The 16036-nt window shown below is 44.6% G+C and overlaps 1 protein-coding gene across 4 annotated transcripts in view; it reads left to right on the top strand.

Moving 5' to 3' along the window:
- Positions 1-16036, top strand: part of PRMT7 (protein arginine methyltransferase 7) — a 424549-nt gene that overhangs the window by 77252 nt on the left and 331261 nt on the right. For all 4 annotated transcript variants that reach the window (XM_069217242.1, XM_069217243.1, XM_069217244.1 and 1 more), the window contains 2 exons: positions 746-854; positions 1831-1943. In XM_069217242.1, coding sequence (XP_069073343.1) covers positions 746-854; positions 1831-1943 — 222 coding nt within the window. The remainder of the gene's footprint in view (positions 1-745; positions 855-1830; positions 1944-16036) is intronic.

Genomic DNA, 16036 nt, shown 5'->3' with positions numbered 1-16036 from the left:
GTGTGCCAATTGTGGAATCAAAAGTACAGGTTAGGGAAAGAACACTGGTGCTAGGGCCTGGTTAGCAGGCCTCAGCGCACTTTCAATTCAAAACATAGCATCAGCAAAGGCAAAAAGTCAGGGGGTAACCATGCCAAGGAGGCATTTCCTTACAATGGGCCTGCTTCTCAATTCTGTAGGAGTACCGAAGAGAATTCCATGATGTGGAAGCTAATGTTAGCTTACTTGTCATCCTATTGTTCTATTGTGAATATTTTCTTTGAATTCATAAGCACCCCGCCTCCTCTTTGTCATCCAAGAGAATAGAAAAGAGATTGTAGAAGTAATCCTTGCCCATTCTGTTACACAAAAAATCAAATGAGAGAGGCATGATGGGACAGAAGAGCTTGTAGAATCCCTAAGGAAGCAAGGGTTAACGTTTTAGTATTTGCTGCTTGTTTTTCTTTGAAGGACAGTTCAGCAAAAATATTGACCCTGAGCCATGTTTTCTTAAAAAACGTTTAATAAAACTGGAAATCTCACAACTTAAAATGTGTTCCAAGATTCCGAGCCATGTTGATCTCTCTCAGTTGAATTAAGGGAAAAGTTCCATCATGGATAACTGAGATTACAAATAAGTAACTTTTGCTTCTCTTATATGAGTTATATTTTCAACTCTAAGGGGCACTGGACTAACTTCCCTGCATGTCTGCTGTCACGGATAATGCGTTGTTTAAATATTCATATTTCTGTTTTTATTTTCTAGGTTTTTAAGCCAATGGCTGATGTTGCAGAGACGATAGTGAAGAAAAATGGCTTCAGTGATAAAATTAAAATTATTAATAAACACTCTACAGAGGTCACAGTGGGTCCAGGTATGTTACTTGGACTACTTTTTTCTTCAGAACAGTTCCTAGTTTTTACTAAAGATGGTTGAATAATAAGAGGATTCAGGACAAAAAGATCTGTGCAAAGAACCGGTGCCAGAGGCTTGATACTAGGCAAGATAAGTTTAATTATAATGTCATTTGTTATATAGTTGAAAGGGAATAACAAGGATTGTTAATGCTCAGGCGTTTGAAGAGATGAAAGGTAAGCTTGAGAATGGGCATACGGCGTACGATGACAATGAATTGGGATGGATTATATTAGAAAGAGTAAAGGATAAGTGTTTATAGTTCAGGATTAAAAAGGAAAAGTAGGCAAGTAATCAAATCGAACAGCACTCATATAGGCAATGTGGGAAGGCCACTGAAGTGTGAACGCAGAGATTGTTGTACTACTTGGTGATATTCATTAAATAATTAAGCAAACTTGGTTCAGGTAACTTAACGATTTTGTTGGAACTGTGAATGTGCACAAGTATTAGATGCCAGGTCTGGTGGTGCAGTGGTCTGATTCATCCACTACAGCAACCTGTGTTTGACCTCATGGTAATAGGTTCAAGTCCCAGCACATCCACTCGACCTTTTATCCTTCCAAGGTTGATAAAATGACTAACAATTAGTTGGATAAGAATAAACATCTGTTATTTAGTGCCAAGATACCTTTCTGGATGGACATGTGCTTTCCAGATACATGTTATATTGTTACTTTTGTGCAGATACTGCTTGCATGGTCTTTAAGGCTCATCGGAATGTAACTACGCTTGCAATAAAAGATAGGATGTTTACATTTTTTCTTACAGGTAATCCAATACTAAATAGTGTGGTGAAATGAGAGGGGAATTGATTGTTCTGTGTCATCAAACCCGTACAGACTTGTACATGTGACAAGACTGAATAAATGACATAGCAAAATTATGTTTAGTGCTGATCATTTGACTGAGTAAGACTCTATTGTATGTTGTAGATGGAGATATGCAGTGCAGAGCGAACATACTAATCACAGAATTGTTTGATACAGAATTAATTGGGGAAGGAGCATTGCCAAGCTATGAACATGCTCACTTGCATCTTGTGCAGGTGAGTAATGACCAGAGCTGGAGTCGGTGCTGTACAATAATGTCTAAACAGAGTGAATTCTTGCTTTTTGTTATATAATTTCCTCTTTGTTATTAATGTTACTTTTGTTTCTCTTCGAACATGGGTACTCACAAACATTTTCCCAGGGGCCAAAAAAGTTTGGTCTGTGACACGCCTGGGGGCCGCATTTATGCCTGGCCAGTGGCGGTCAAGTGCGGTGGCTGGGGGGGGATTGGTGGCAAGGTAGGTGTAGGAAAAGCAAATGATATACATCTAGTGGCTGAAATAAACAATGGGAAACCAGAAAACCTGGAATTAATCCCGGCATACCCACCTTTCCAAATTGTGTGATCCTAGACAATTGTTAAGTCTCACTTTCCCTCCTTTTTCTGCATTATCACTATTAAGATGACCTCGAAATACATGATTCATGGTGTGCATTGCACAAAACCTGCTTCTATGCTTAATTTAATAAACTATAATGTTGTTAATGTATGATAGGAACCTAGGCCACCCATAAAGTGCACGTAACAAGTGACTTGCCTCTTTAATTTACTATTGGTGGTGTCCTCAGGGTAAGGGAAATAAATGTTTCAAAATGTATGTTTCAAAATGTACGTTTGAAAACTATCACTTTTAAAGGAATGCATCTCAATGCACTGATAAAATAAATTGTACGAAGGCAAAAAGGTTCTGCATGTTAGCTAAATACACTTTTTTTTGTAATTTTGAAGAGACTGTCTTAGTTTTACACTTGTGCTGCAAGATGTCTTTAAAAATGAAGGCGTTTCTAAAGTTAAGTGCAAGAGTCCCTAGTTACTTCCTTTCTTTAACACCAATTAAGTTTGAAATAAATGAGTGTGTGTGTATCTATTATTTTTATTGTTAGTGATGAGTCGAGCAAACAGCTGCCCAGTGCTCTTGTTACTTAAAGGGCCGCATGTAAAGGTCAGAGGGGCCGCATGTTGCCCACTCGCCATACTTTGAGTTTCCATGTCTTAGAACATCCATGCTATTTACAGAGAAACACTGCCCAGAATAAGAAGCTTTGATAGTATCTTGATAACTAAGACGAAATTGATTGGTTTTTGTGGCCAGCAGAGAGCACATAATGAATCAAAGTGTTGCATCTTCTAGAGTGTAATGTTTTTTTTGTTGATCTAATGGAGTTACAAAAAAAAATGCCCTTCACTACAAATAAGGGTAATTATAGCCACTCCCTCCACACAGTATATGTCACATAATTATCTTCTTTTCAGGGGTCCCAGGAACTCTGTTGAACATTCACACATATTCCCCTGCATTCTTGTGTGCCACTTTTTAAAATGGGTAACAAGGAATGCCTGAGGAAGAAGAGAATGAGAAGAGAAAAGATTGCCTGTTAAAAGGAGGTGCTGTTCCCTGGCTTGTGGTTAATTGAGAGAAAACATCTTATCAGTAGACAGAATAATCCTTCTTTTGTAATTCAGAGAAATTAGGACAATATGCATATTTACTACACAGCTGCTATGTTCACCACCGTCAGCTGTTTCATTCTTTATACAGATGTGTCTAGCTTCTGCTTCCAGAAATAAGTAAGATTAATCCAAAATCACATGTACAGTAATGTCTTTTAAACTTCTCTTCAGTTGTTACGATGCTTACCTTGTAAAATAAGAGACTGAAGGTACGGAAATAAATGTTCCACTTCTTTTACAGTTACATTTTTACAGTACATTGAAATGAAGTGTTGTGAAAAATGTTGTTATCTTCACAAGCAATTGAAGATCCGAAACTCATACACACAAATATCCAATGATCCACTCAAGGTGGACAGACATGACAAGAAATACATTTTAACTTTGGCTATGATGCTTGAAATGTTCATAAATGTTAATTCAATGTTTAATTCCAGTTCCAAATTGATTCTTAATTTCAAAGATAACTAAGAGTGCATTGAAGTTAATTAATTGTATTTACAGATAGACAGCAAAGGTTATATCCTTTGTGTGCCTTTTCTGGAATATTGCTACTGATTCTTAAAGCAAACATGAATCAAACTAACGTGTGCTCATTGCTGAGGTCATTTGGGGATTGACGTGTTCTGGATATTTGCTGCTAATATCCACTGCAGCAGCTAACATCTAGACACGACATCACTGGGGAGATTATTCTCTACATTGGCCGTTCAACTCTTTCCTGTAACAGTGCATTGTTATTCTGAGGAAAGAAGCCCTTAATTTCCCTCATCGTGATATTCTTCATCACAGACTTAGGAGAGCAAGTGTTAAGATAAATAACTTTTGTACAGGAGTACTTGTGCTAAAAGTATGAATATGAAGAAGTGATTTGTTGCCTCGGAGTACTGACAGTATTCGCCTCCGGCATTTTCCTTCTCAGGACCGACTTCTAAGGAAAGCAATGATAGAAAGATTTAAGTAATTGAGGCACATTAAGTAATTAAGGGGCTTCACATGCGGTCTTAAGGACCTTTCCTTTGATCATGCCCTTTCAAATCATAGTAGGTATTGTAACATGCCTTTAACGTTACAAGAGTTCAAAATAGTTTTGATTTCATAATTTAATTCTACAAATACAGGTGCAGGGACAGTTTAAATTAATATACGTGGTATCATGTATCTATGTGTATTGCGGAAAGTAGTATTAATTTCACTGTAACTGGATGGATTTGTTTAACAGGGTCAAAAATTATCTATAAAACGTGACATCAGTTTTCTTTTACAATCTAAGTGAATGTTCTTTGGCGACAACCGAACTTGAGAACTTAGGAGATGAACCTGCATAGGGCTTTTTTTTATGATCCTCATAGGTTTTGTGTTTAAGATTAGTAACACTATTCTTCCAACTACTGTAATGACTGTATACTGCCTGAAGCAGATGTGATTGCAGATGAGTGATAACAACTAAAATGGTATACAAAGATAAAAAACGTACATGCAAAAGAAAGGGAACTGTTGAGTGGCGGTGTGTAAATGATGTACCCAGTCGTTATCATCCATCAAGTAACAACGCAGAAATGTTCCCATCTCCTGATTAACTCTCCAAGTCTGCCTGTCCGTTTGAAGATGATCAGCTGAATACAAATCAACTGTGGTGCCTAATAACTTGCTAACTGCTGACTACAATGTGGACACAAATTGTATTCCTCGATCAGAAATAATCTTGTGTGGGGGGGGTGTGGCCTAGCCACGAGAATGGTGGTTGCCTGAGAACTGAGTGCAGCCCATTGTGTCCTTGGGGGAGGCGGTGGAGCTGGCTGGACTTCGGGGGAGCCCTTTCCCTTCCCTCCCCCCCTGTGACTGACGGTGGAAGGGACCAGCTGCCAGGAGAGCACCATTGAGGGACCGAGGATGATACGTCGGAGCCTGCGGCCTGCAGAGTAGGTGGCAGCCAGGAACTCGATTTGCATTGTATCTGGACGGAGCCATGGCGGCGCGAGGCTGGGACCCGCTCGCAACTGCCACGTCACCCAGACTGATGGGCGAAATCAGTAGCCTACCACGAGGGCGGCAACGGTAGGCATAATTAGGAGAAGCACGGAGTCCTGGTAGCGAGCAGCAGCAACCCGAGAGAGGGGCCCTGCACCGCTGCCGCCCCATATAGGAGGAGGGCAGAGCCCGCGGCCCACAACGAGTACGAGGACAGCAGCCGGGGGCTCAGGTAAGAAGAGCATAGACCTGCGGCATGGTGTAGCGGGGACACGAAGGTGGGGTCTTGCGTGCGGCTGCTGCACCACCCAGGATGAAGGAGGCACCCACGGTCTACAATTAGGGCAGTTACTGAGGGCCCGATTAAGGAGAGTGCAGAGCCTCAAGGGTGCGCAGCGGAGACCTGGGGGAGAGGACACCCGTGTGGTGGCCACACCATTTAAGACGAGGGTGTGGCCCACGACCAACAACAAGGGGAACAGACACAGGCCTGCTTTGACTTGATTTCATACTGCTTGCACCTCAGATCCAGCAGCACTTTGGCAGCACTTGGGTAGTGGCTCTAGGGCCTCTTTGGACTAATGCTGCCCGTAGCCACCGTCCTCTCTTCCCCCCCTCACTGATGGTCCCTAGCACCCAGTGGGAACCGCTGGACGCCGCTTATGTCCGGAGTGGAGGCCAGCAAAGCTCTGATCCTGCTGTGGTAACTAACTACTGCCCCTACGACACTGGACCTTTGTTTTTTTGCTCTACTGGCTCTTTTGGCGCTCTTCATTCTCTCCGCTTCGAGGAGATGTCCCCTGGCAAATCGTCTGGCAAAGCTACACGCCAGCTACTATTCTCGGAAGCTGTTTCGCAGCCGCGACCAATGTCATCTTCTGCCATCCCTCCCAATACCACAGACGCCCCGACAGACCCCCACCCGGACACTTCCATTGAGCGTATTCTGCAAGAAATCTCCACAGAAGGCCGCCGCCTGGAAGCAATGGACACGAAGATCACAGATCTGTCAGCAGACTCCAAGTCAATTCGGGAAGACATTGCAGACTATCAGGCCAGGGTCACGGATCTGGATCACCATCTGCACACTATCGAAAGTCAGGTAGCAGACATCACGAATAACAAACCAGAACGGCAATTTCTCTGGTACAAACTTGCGCATCTAGAGGACCGGAAGCATATAGACAATGTCCGCTTTTTTGGTTTGCCGGAAACAACAGAGGGCACGTACCAGAGGATCTTCCTTGGAGACTTCATCCATGCCCTTACGGGACTTACTTTTCCCCCATTCTGGAATTCCAAACGAGCCCATAGGATTGGCCCGCCCCACAAACCTACCTCCCAGAACCCCCGCCCCATTATTACCTGTTTTCTCTGCCACAAATAGGTCTGCCAGCTGTTGACAACTGCGAGGGCACATGGTCCATATCGACATGACATCCAGGAGATCCGTATTTCTGCGGACTTCTCCTGAGAGACGAATGAGAAAAGGAAGGCATTCCGTGCACTCAGACCCCAATTATACCTTCTGAACATCAAATTTGGACTCTATGAGCTGGCCAGAATGTGGGTAATGATGGATGGTAAATCCAGGGACTTCTTTGAACGTACGGATCTGCGCCCTTTCTTAGATAGCTCCTACGCCGAACCTATGGATTAGGAATTTGTGTTCTTCACGACACCCCCTCCCCTTGCCACGTGACTGTGATCTACACACGGAAGCTGTTCCTAGCGACCCTTGCATTCATTCTGCAATGCAAAAAAGGGGCAAATTCCTGGACCACCTCCGAGATCTCAGGATGGGAGGGATATGGCCCTCCAGGCAGTGGCAGACATCACCCAGGGGTTGCTCAGAGACCGTGATAAATCAAGGTCCCCTCTGAAGCACTCGCCCCTTGCTGACTGATTCACTGGCATGACTCTTGGGATGCCTTCTGGACCTTCTACTATCCACCAGCGAGTATAAAGAGTGACCATCGGTTGAGCGCTAAGTACCATGCATGTTTACCTATGCTATTGTTATATTATATAATTGTTATCTTAGTTATTATTATTGCTGTTGTTATTGATGATGTAGCCATACCACTAGTTCGGCTGGGGTCACTCCCCCTTCCTCCCTCCCCACCCCCATTATTCTACCTTTGGGCACTTCTAGACCCAGTACGCATTGATAAGTCAGTCCACCATTTCATCTTATCTCACGCACCCTACTGTTTATTATTGCATCGTAGCACTGCCCCACTGTACGAGTTATATACCTTTACGATTCAGGTTCTGCTATACTTAGCGAGGGGGGTAAAATACCAAAACAAAAAATCAAAAATGCCCAAAAAACAAAATAAAAGCAGGCACAAAACGCGAACCAAACAAAAAATGTGCAACAGCACCAGGCACTGAACATACCAAAGCAAAATAAGACAGTATCCCTCACCCCGTCGCCTCCGCCAGGCTATATATTTCGTTATCATACTGGGCTGGTGGCCATTGGGCGCGCCTCCTTCCCCTCTACCACATCCCTCCTACATTCCTGGCAATCTGTATGGAGGCCTCTGCTGCTCACCTTGTCCACAACCACCATGAATTTCTAAGCTCACCTCCGCTGCCTAGTGTCCACTCTATGATACCCTTGCTTTTTTTTCACTTTTGTCCGGGTCTTCCATACCCTATATTATTATCACCAAGCCCAATGGGCACTCCTGTGCATGACTCAGATCCCTCTGGTTATGAGGTGTCCTAGTTTTCTTCCCATCGGCTTTCTGCCCCTCCCCCTCTCCTCGGGCACATCCGGTTGCCGATTTTGCAGGATTAGACCCACAGTTTAACAGAACCAAGCTCCCATGAGATGTCCCATTCGATCCCTGTGACAAACCTAACTACTTTCTCATCTCTCTCTGAGACTTGTATCTCTCTTCTGTTTGTTTCTCTCTCTGTCTCTCTTCTTTTCTTTGTCTCCTTCTTCCCCCCACCTTCCCCTCTTTTCTTACTCTTCTCTTCTTTGCTTGGTTCTACGCTCCTGAGTGCGGCTCCCCCTCCCCTCCCGCCCTCGCCTCCCCTCACGCTCTTTCCATCTTACACCGCACCCAACATAGATAGCTCGAATACTTTCACTGCACTTCATAGATGTGAAAGCACCAGCCCTGTCCTTTCAGACCCACGTGGCAGTTCCGGGTACGGGGACTGCCCTCCCGTTGACAACAGTGTTGTGGAACGTTCATGGCCTCACTCATTATATAAAAAAAAAAGAAAGTCCTATCTTACTTACAATCTAAGCGTACAGATATTGCCCTCTTGTAAGAAACACACCTGTCTCCCTCAGAACCCGAAAAACTACGCCAGGATTGGGTAGGTCGGGTGTTCTATAGCGGTAGCCCACCATCCACATCGGGAGGCTCTGGCTCCGCGCATAAATGCGGAGTCGCAATTCTAATGCGCTGCCCCTTACAGTTCAAGGTGCTCAAATCATGGTCTAACCCGGACGGGTGATACATCCTTACCAAACTCAAATTTGCGGGCCACACGCTCTGTGTAGGGTCCGTATATGCTCCCACAGGCTCTAAACATAATTTTTTTCTGCATTTTATTCGTCTCCTGACAGCGATCGGAGCCTCTCACTACCTTTTGGGAGGAGATTGGAACGTGGCTCGCGAGGCGGTTCTGGATCGCACAGGCAGATTAGACATCGGCAACAATGCAGACAGAGCCCTATGGGGGGATGTACTGGCAGATAATGGACTGGTGGACCACTGGCGCCTTTCCCACCTGCTCGATTGGGAGTACACATTTATATTGCCGGTCCACAGAACACCGCCCCGGCTGGACTATTTTCTCATCTCCCATAAACTGGTTCCCATGGCTAGGGACTCCTGGGTCCTGGAAGCAGCGCTATCTGACCATGCCAAGTGCTCCTTACACTGTAACTGGGCCTTATATCTCCAGGTCGCAAGCGGTGGCGCTTGAACATGTCTCAATATCGTACACCACAGGGCAAGGATCAACTTTGTGCCCATGTCTCTACTTATGTAACTGACAATAGAGGTGTGGTTTCTTCCCCTCAGGTTTTCTGGGCAGTGGCGAAGGCAACAATGAGAGGACAACTTATGAAAGATGCTGCCCTCGCTAACGCCCGGAGTTGCGAGACCTGAAGGAAATAGTATCATGCACTCGCAAATACACTGCGACCACACACTGTTGCCTCGAAAAGGCGAAAATGGAGCTTAATGCCCTCTATACATCCCAGGCGGAATACTCACTACTGAAGGACAGACATTATGAGTAGGGGGAAAAGACAAGGTGATTGTTAGCAACCCAACTACGCTAGCAAGAGGCAGAGCTAGCTGTCCCTGCCATACGAGATACTGATGGTACACTCCTCACACACCCACAGGATAGCGGTGCATTTGGGCGCTCCTACCTCACCCCAGAAACTGCAGCGGATCATAATCATCTATCTGCGTTCTTTGAGGAGGCCCGTATACCCAATCTCACAGCAGAGGGAAGGGGGCTACTAGAAGGAGAGATCAGCAAAGAAGAAATTAAGCAGGCAATTTCCAACTTACCCTACTATAAGCCCCCTGTGGAGGATGTTTTTCCAGTGGAATTTTACAAATGGACGGGACCTGAAACAGTTGACTTCCTGTATGAAGCCTTTAAGGGTGCGGAAGGGACAGGCTCTTTGAACCCTTTTTCCAATAGGGCATCCATAGCGGTCCTCCCAAAGCCCGGGAAAGACCCATTGCTTTGAGGCAGCTACCGACCCATTTCCCTCCTCAATGGACATGTCAAACACTGGCTGGTGTTTTGGCGGCCCGTCTCAAAAAAGTTATTCCATCCCTTATTCACCATACTCAAGTAGGATTCAAACCCAGTCGATCATCTAGGAATCACCTCCGCACACTGGCACATACACTGTGGACTACAAAAGACTTCAGAGAAGAGGCCGTGGCTATCTCCCTTGATGCCAAGAAAGCCTTCGATAGAATAGTGTTGGTACCTCTTCGATACCCTAAAACGTTTCAGCCTAGGGGATAGCTTTATCAAAAAAATCCGCTGGTTGTATGATTCACCCACAGCACAGATCAATTGCAGAGGTTTCCTCTCTGATGCGTTCCCCGTTAACCGAGGGACGCAGCAGGGATGTCCATGATCGCTGCTGCTATTCCTTCTAGCTGTCAAACCCTTTAGCAGCGCTCATACATAGATCCCCATCCATAGCCGGCGTCGCCATCCCGGGTGGTCGCTCCGTGATCTGTTTATATGCAGACAACATATTATTTATGCGCACAGATCCCACTCACTCCCTCCCAGTGCTACGAGCTATCCTGACAGAATTTGAAGCACTATCGGGATATAAAATCAACCGGGACAAAAGTGAAGCCCTACCTCTAACCCCTCCGACTACGATCACAGCTATAACGCCCTTCCCCATTTCATGGAAACAATTGCGCCTCAAATATCTAGGAATCCTCATCAACAGGGGCGTAGGCCAGATGGTATAGGATAACCTAGAACCCCTGCTCACTTGCATCCAACGAGATTTTGCGAAATGGTCCCAACTGGGACTCTTCCTTTGGAGGAGGGTACAGGCCGTCTGAATGGTAACTTTACCATGCTACACATGCGTCCTTGGGATGTTACCACTGCAAGTACCTTTACCAATGACAAGGAAAGTAGACGCGTGCATACGTAAATTCGTATGGGGCTCCATGCGGCCACAGCTTTCTAAAGCCACGCTCCTCACGCGACGGGAATGCGGAGGCCTGAGATTTCCTTCTGTTGAACAATATGCGCTGGCGCTACATCTGTCTCAGTTGACCTCCTTGCTCCCGGATGCGCCGGATCCACCCCTGTGTGTATAGATGGAACGCATACTTTCGGGTAGGTCAAGAGGCCTCGATGTGCTTTACGGCATCAAAGCTTCCACATCCCAACCCGCCCACCCAGTGATGCAGGCCATGCTACATGCATAGTGCTGGGCACACCGTCTTTTAGGAGTGGACCATCGGATTCACACTCATGCGCCACTCTGGGGCAAAAGCGGCTTATTGATAGGCGGGGAGATGGTTGACTGGTAGAGCTGGCGGACTAAGGGCATTCTAACTATTGGTCAACTTCTTGAAGACTGGCTACTAAAGACGTCTCCGGTGCTGCAGGCCGAATTTGGGCTCCCTAGTCAATATTTCTGGCAATATCGAAAGCTCTCACAGTCTATGTAGCCGCAAGATGACTTGCCCGTGGACTCTGCACCACTTTCCGGTGCTTGACTAGCTGCGAACCTGGGGCTCTTTTCGTGGGGTGACATCGGGCCTGCACAAGCTACTGAACCAACACTTATTCTCTCTCCCCTTCTTGTATCCCTCAAGGCTTAATGGCAAACACATTTATGGGTAGAATATGATATGGAAGAGTTGACTGCTCTGCTAGAGGTTCGGGACCGAGGTGTCCGAGAAGCACAAATGAAATTCAGTCTCTTTAAAACCCTGAGTGACTGGTACTGGGCACCCCAGAACCTTAGATCAGCCGTGCTTTTGCCCCATGCGCAATGCTGCCGCTGCCCCCACCCACGCTGTGACCAATTAGATATACTATGTGATTGTCCAAATATACAACCATACTGGGAGGAAGTCGGGGTTGCGCTGAAGGTGGTATTGTCATTACCGCCTTCTCTCCCATCACCCTTGCTTCTTCTGCACGATACTGGCGATGCTAGGGATATATCCTGTACACAACTCCGCCTCCTATATGGCCACGGCTAAACTTGGTATTCTATGAAATTGGCGAGCAGCGATTGCCCCCCCCCCACCTACCCATGATGAATGGTTGTTGTCAATGTTCTAAACTGCTGCCCATGAACACATTATTTATGCCATGCAGGACCGGACAGAGGTGTTCCTACAAACTTGGGCCCCCTTCCTCTGGCTCGTGGATCACTGAATCTCCCGTCCATCCCCCTACTCTCCCCACTCCTCCCCTCCCTATTGCACCCCAGCCGCGGTCGCTCTCTCTCTCCCCCTCCCCCTCCCTTTCCTACTCCCTCTCTTTTCTTTCCCTCTTCCCCCCCTTACCTCTCAGGCTCTCTCACTCCCCCTTTTTTCTTCTTCCCTCTCTTTCCCTCTCTATCCTCTTTCTTCTCTATTACTCCACGTTTTCTGATTCTTCAGCTCAATCCCCCTTCACTTCCCCTCTACTTCTCAATATATGCCCTCCGTTCTTCCCCCTCCTCTCTACATCTTTCTTCCCTGAACCTCCCCCTCTCCTACTTTTTGTCACCCTTTCTTTCCTCTCCAAAACAGATTATAATCCTTACCTATATCCACTTTGCATCTATTGCATGACAGTTTACTTTCCCGCCACAACAGGATGAGAGTTCTCACTGATAACTACAGTCCTCCTGACGCCCCTGCTCCCTTCTCCACACTGTCATAGATCGCTGCGATCCTAACTCATCAGAGTTCCTAGTCTTATCAGGGTTGCCCCCTTATCATATAATGGCATAACAGAGCTGTACTCTTGAGACCATTATAATTGAGATCCCTGGTGCTGAGCCCTACCTTATATACCTGCTTATGGCCGGTATTGGCATTATATAGAGTCCTGCCCTTTCTTTCTTTAAATGGTAATGCATAGGGACTGGGATCGCAGTCACATGTCCTAAAGCTTTCCTTACTCAAATTTTGTATACGTATGGCACGTAATTACGCCACTGTGGTTCGGCCATTACGATTGTCGAAATGCCAGGTATACTGTACTGAAGGAGAAAGCTCATTGTGTTCCTTTGTATTGTCAATGCCATGTATTATGTTACTTCCCAGTTAATAATCCTCAATAAAGAATTGTGAAACAAAAAGAAATAATCTTATGAGTTAGTTGTTCCTAACCTTTTGACTTCTGTGGATCCCCACTTTATTATTGCTGGAACCAGGGGACCCCCACCGAATCATTATTGGCATCCAGGGACCCCCCACTGAGTCATTACTGAAAGCCGGGGACCCCGAACTAAACATTTATGATTGATGATATGAACTGCAAAACAATACACAAAAAATACAGAAACTAGCATTCATCTAATACATCAAACAAATATATATATAAAAAAAATGTTAGTTAGAAAGTTGGAGCTTTTCTAAATTCAATTGAAGCCACACATCGTCCATGCTAGATTCTGTTTGATGCACCTGCTCTGTTCCCACAAAACAATCTGAGGATACTAATTTAGTTTTTAGCCTCCAATTTTAAATTCCTTGACATTTACAGTATGTTTTAAAATGTTATATCGTACATTTAGCCACTTTATTTATATACACTTTAATAATCTGTTATTAATATTTAATTTTCTAAGCAGTTGCTGACCCCCTGAGAAGGCTTCGGGGACCCCCAGCTGTCCCTGGACCACAGGTTGGGAACCACTGTTATAAGGGAATCCATTATGATTAAGTATATTTTGTAAGATGAGTCACTTGTTAACACTTGCTGCTGGCAGTCCTTTAGCTGGAATAAAATGCCATTTTGGGAATAAACCTGCTACAACCTGGTAGTACTTGAGCCTTGATCGAAAGGTAAATCAGTAATTCATGGAAAGAACGTCCAAAGGGTACAAAGAAATGGGTGAATGGGTAAAGGTTGCAATGTTCCTGAGGTTTTTGATCGAAATGTCATTGGGCCTGATTACGACTTTGGCGGAGGGGATTACGCCGTCCCAAGTGTGACAGCTATCCCGACCGCCGTATTACAAGTTCCATAGGATATAATGGACTCGTAATTCGACGGGCGGAATATCCGTCACATTTGGGACGGAGTAATCCCCTCTGCTGAGTCGTAATCAGACCCTTTGTGTCTTTGCTCTAGCACACACAACCCTGGTTTTAACAAAATATGCCTCTGTTTTAGTAATATTGTCCCACCAGTACGTTCTTTGTAATAATTCTAACGTCTTTGCTTTTCCTAAATGACCTGAATCCTGAGTCTCCTAATGTTTCTTCAACTGTAACTCTGTGTTAGGTAAATACATTAATTTTCTGCCAAAGGCAAACCTTTTGAAGGGCTGTCTTTTTTTCACCTAGATTTGCATTACTTGCAAAGCCATGACATTCTGTAAATCTAATTTCAATAGTGTTTCCGGGATTATTTTTTAAGAGGTTTTATTGGATTTCGTATTTGCCATAGTTTCTCCTAAGAGCAGTGGGCAAACCAACCTACTGGAAAGGCAAGTTGCACTGCAACAGCAGTCAACTATTTTCAATCTTAAAGTTGCCAATAGCACCATACTTTTGGAATGCTTCTAAATGTTAACTTTTTGAGCACTTCCAGGGCCCTTCCAACAGTCAGAGTTGGCAGTGCCATTGTTATTGTTCATTTGCACCACTAAAATGAATGCCTTTAGGCATTAAGTTAACCATAGCGCATTGAAAAGACTCAATACTGTGCCCCTCAATTATACAGGAAATCTTTTGCCCATCCATGTTCTGAAATGAGCCTCTTGGAATGTTTCCCAAAACACAGGCTAGGTACGTGATGTGATGGAAATGTAAAAAATACAGGTAACCCATCATTAGACGTTTCCTGGAGCTCACTGCTAACTAAGCTTGTTGGTGTCCACTTTATGTATCTTCCGATATAAAACATTTGTATGCGTAAATAGGTTTGCGTTATACAGTGGTGCTCTTTAGTTTCATTGTTATGTATTTGATATATTATTGCTGTGGTATGAGGCTGGGAAAATCCATTTTAACATGACTTAAAAAGTAAAGCACAAATATTGATGATTTGTATGACAATTTGAATGCCGAATGTGAATGTACACTGTAGTTCTAGTGAATTGTCACGTTATATAGCCCTTTATAGCCCTTCTCCTCATCAAAGCGGGTTCCCAGAAGGGTATCGTGCTCCACTTTAGGGAAGTGTGTGGTTGCAAGAGGTTTGTATTTGTCTTGGGATTAACTTAGAAGCTTTTTTTTGTTGGGTGTGAGTGGTGGGAGAAGAGCTCTTATCTTGTCCATACTTGTTGAGCATGGTGCTAGAGGAAAGATGTGTGAGAGATCGATATGTCTATAATGATTTTAATTAGCTGGCTGGTGTTATTACCTCTGCAGGTCTTTTATTAGGTTTATGGTTTTATATATGTTTTCAATCTACTTCCGATGCTGACAGCAGCTGTTGATGCAACCACACTGGAGCCTTGTGAGTTTATGATAGATGGACACAAGAGAGAGAGATTTATCTATTGTGATAATATGTGGTATACATATCTTCTATGTGATTATAACTGCAGTATCATTGATTAAGGTAAGTGATAAGGATAAGGTGATAGTTGGGACCCAAAGGAAGGGGTTATATAATTGTCCTTCTGGGTGCCAGCTATATGTGGCAGATCTCTTTTGGCTATTACGTGTCTGCCAATTTTGGTACTGAGTGGTTTAAGATGGATGGATATTGGGTTTCTCTAATATAACGTCCTGCAGTAGGTCAGGGTTATTATGGGTGCTATTTCAAGACTTCTGGCTTGTTAAATGTGCTATGCAATCTGTACTGATTGTAGCGTCCTCCCTACCTGGGCACCCACCAGTAAATATGCCACACACGGAGCTGTAGTAAAACATGTCTTTATTCTTTTGTTTGTAACCGCAAACTCACCATCCTAAACCAGCATTCACTTCACTACATTCTAAATGC

Source organism: Pleurodeles waltl, chromosome 12 (assembly GCF_031143425.1).
Source record: "Pleurodeles waltl isolate 20211129_DDA chromosome 12, aPleWal1.hap1.20221129, whole genome shotgun sequence".
Taxonomy (NCBI): domain Eukaryota; kingdom Metazoa; phylum Chordata; class Amphibia; order Caudata; family Salamandridae; genus Pleurodeles; species Pleurodeles waltl.
This window is presented reverse-complemented; position numbering and strand designations above follow the sequence as displayed.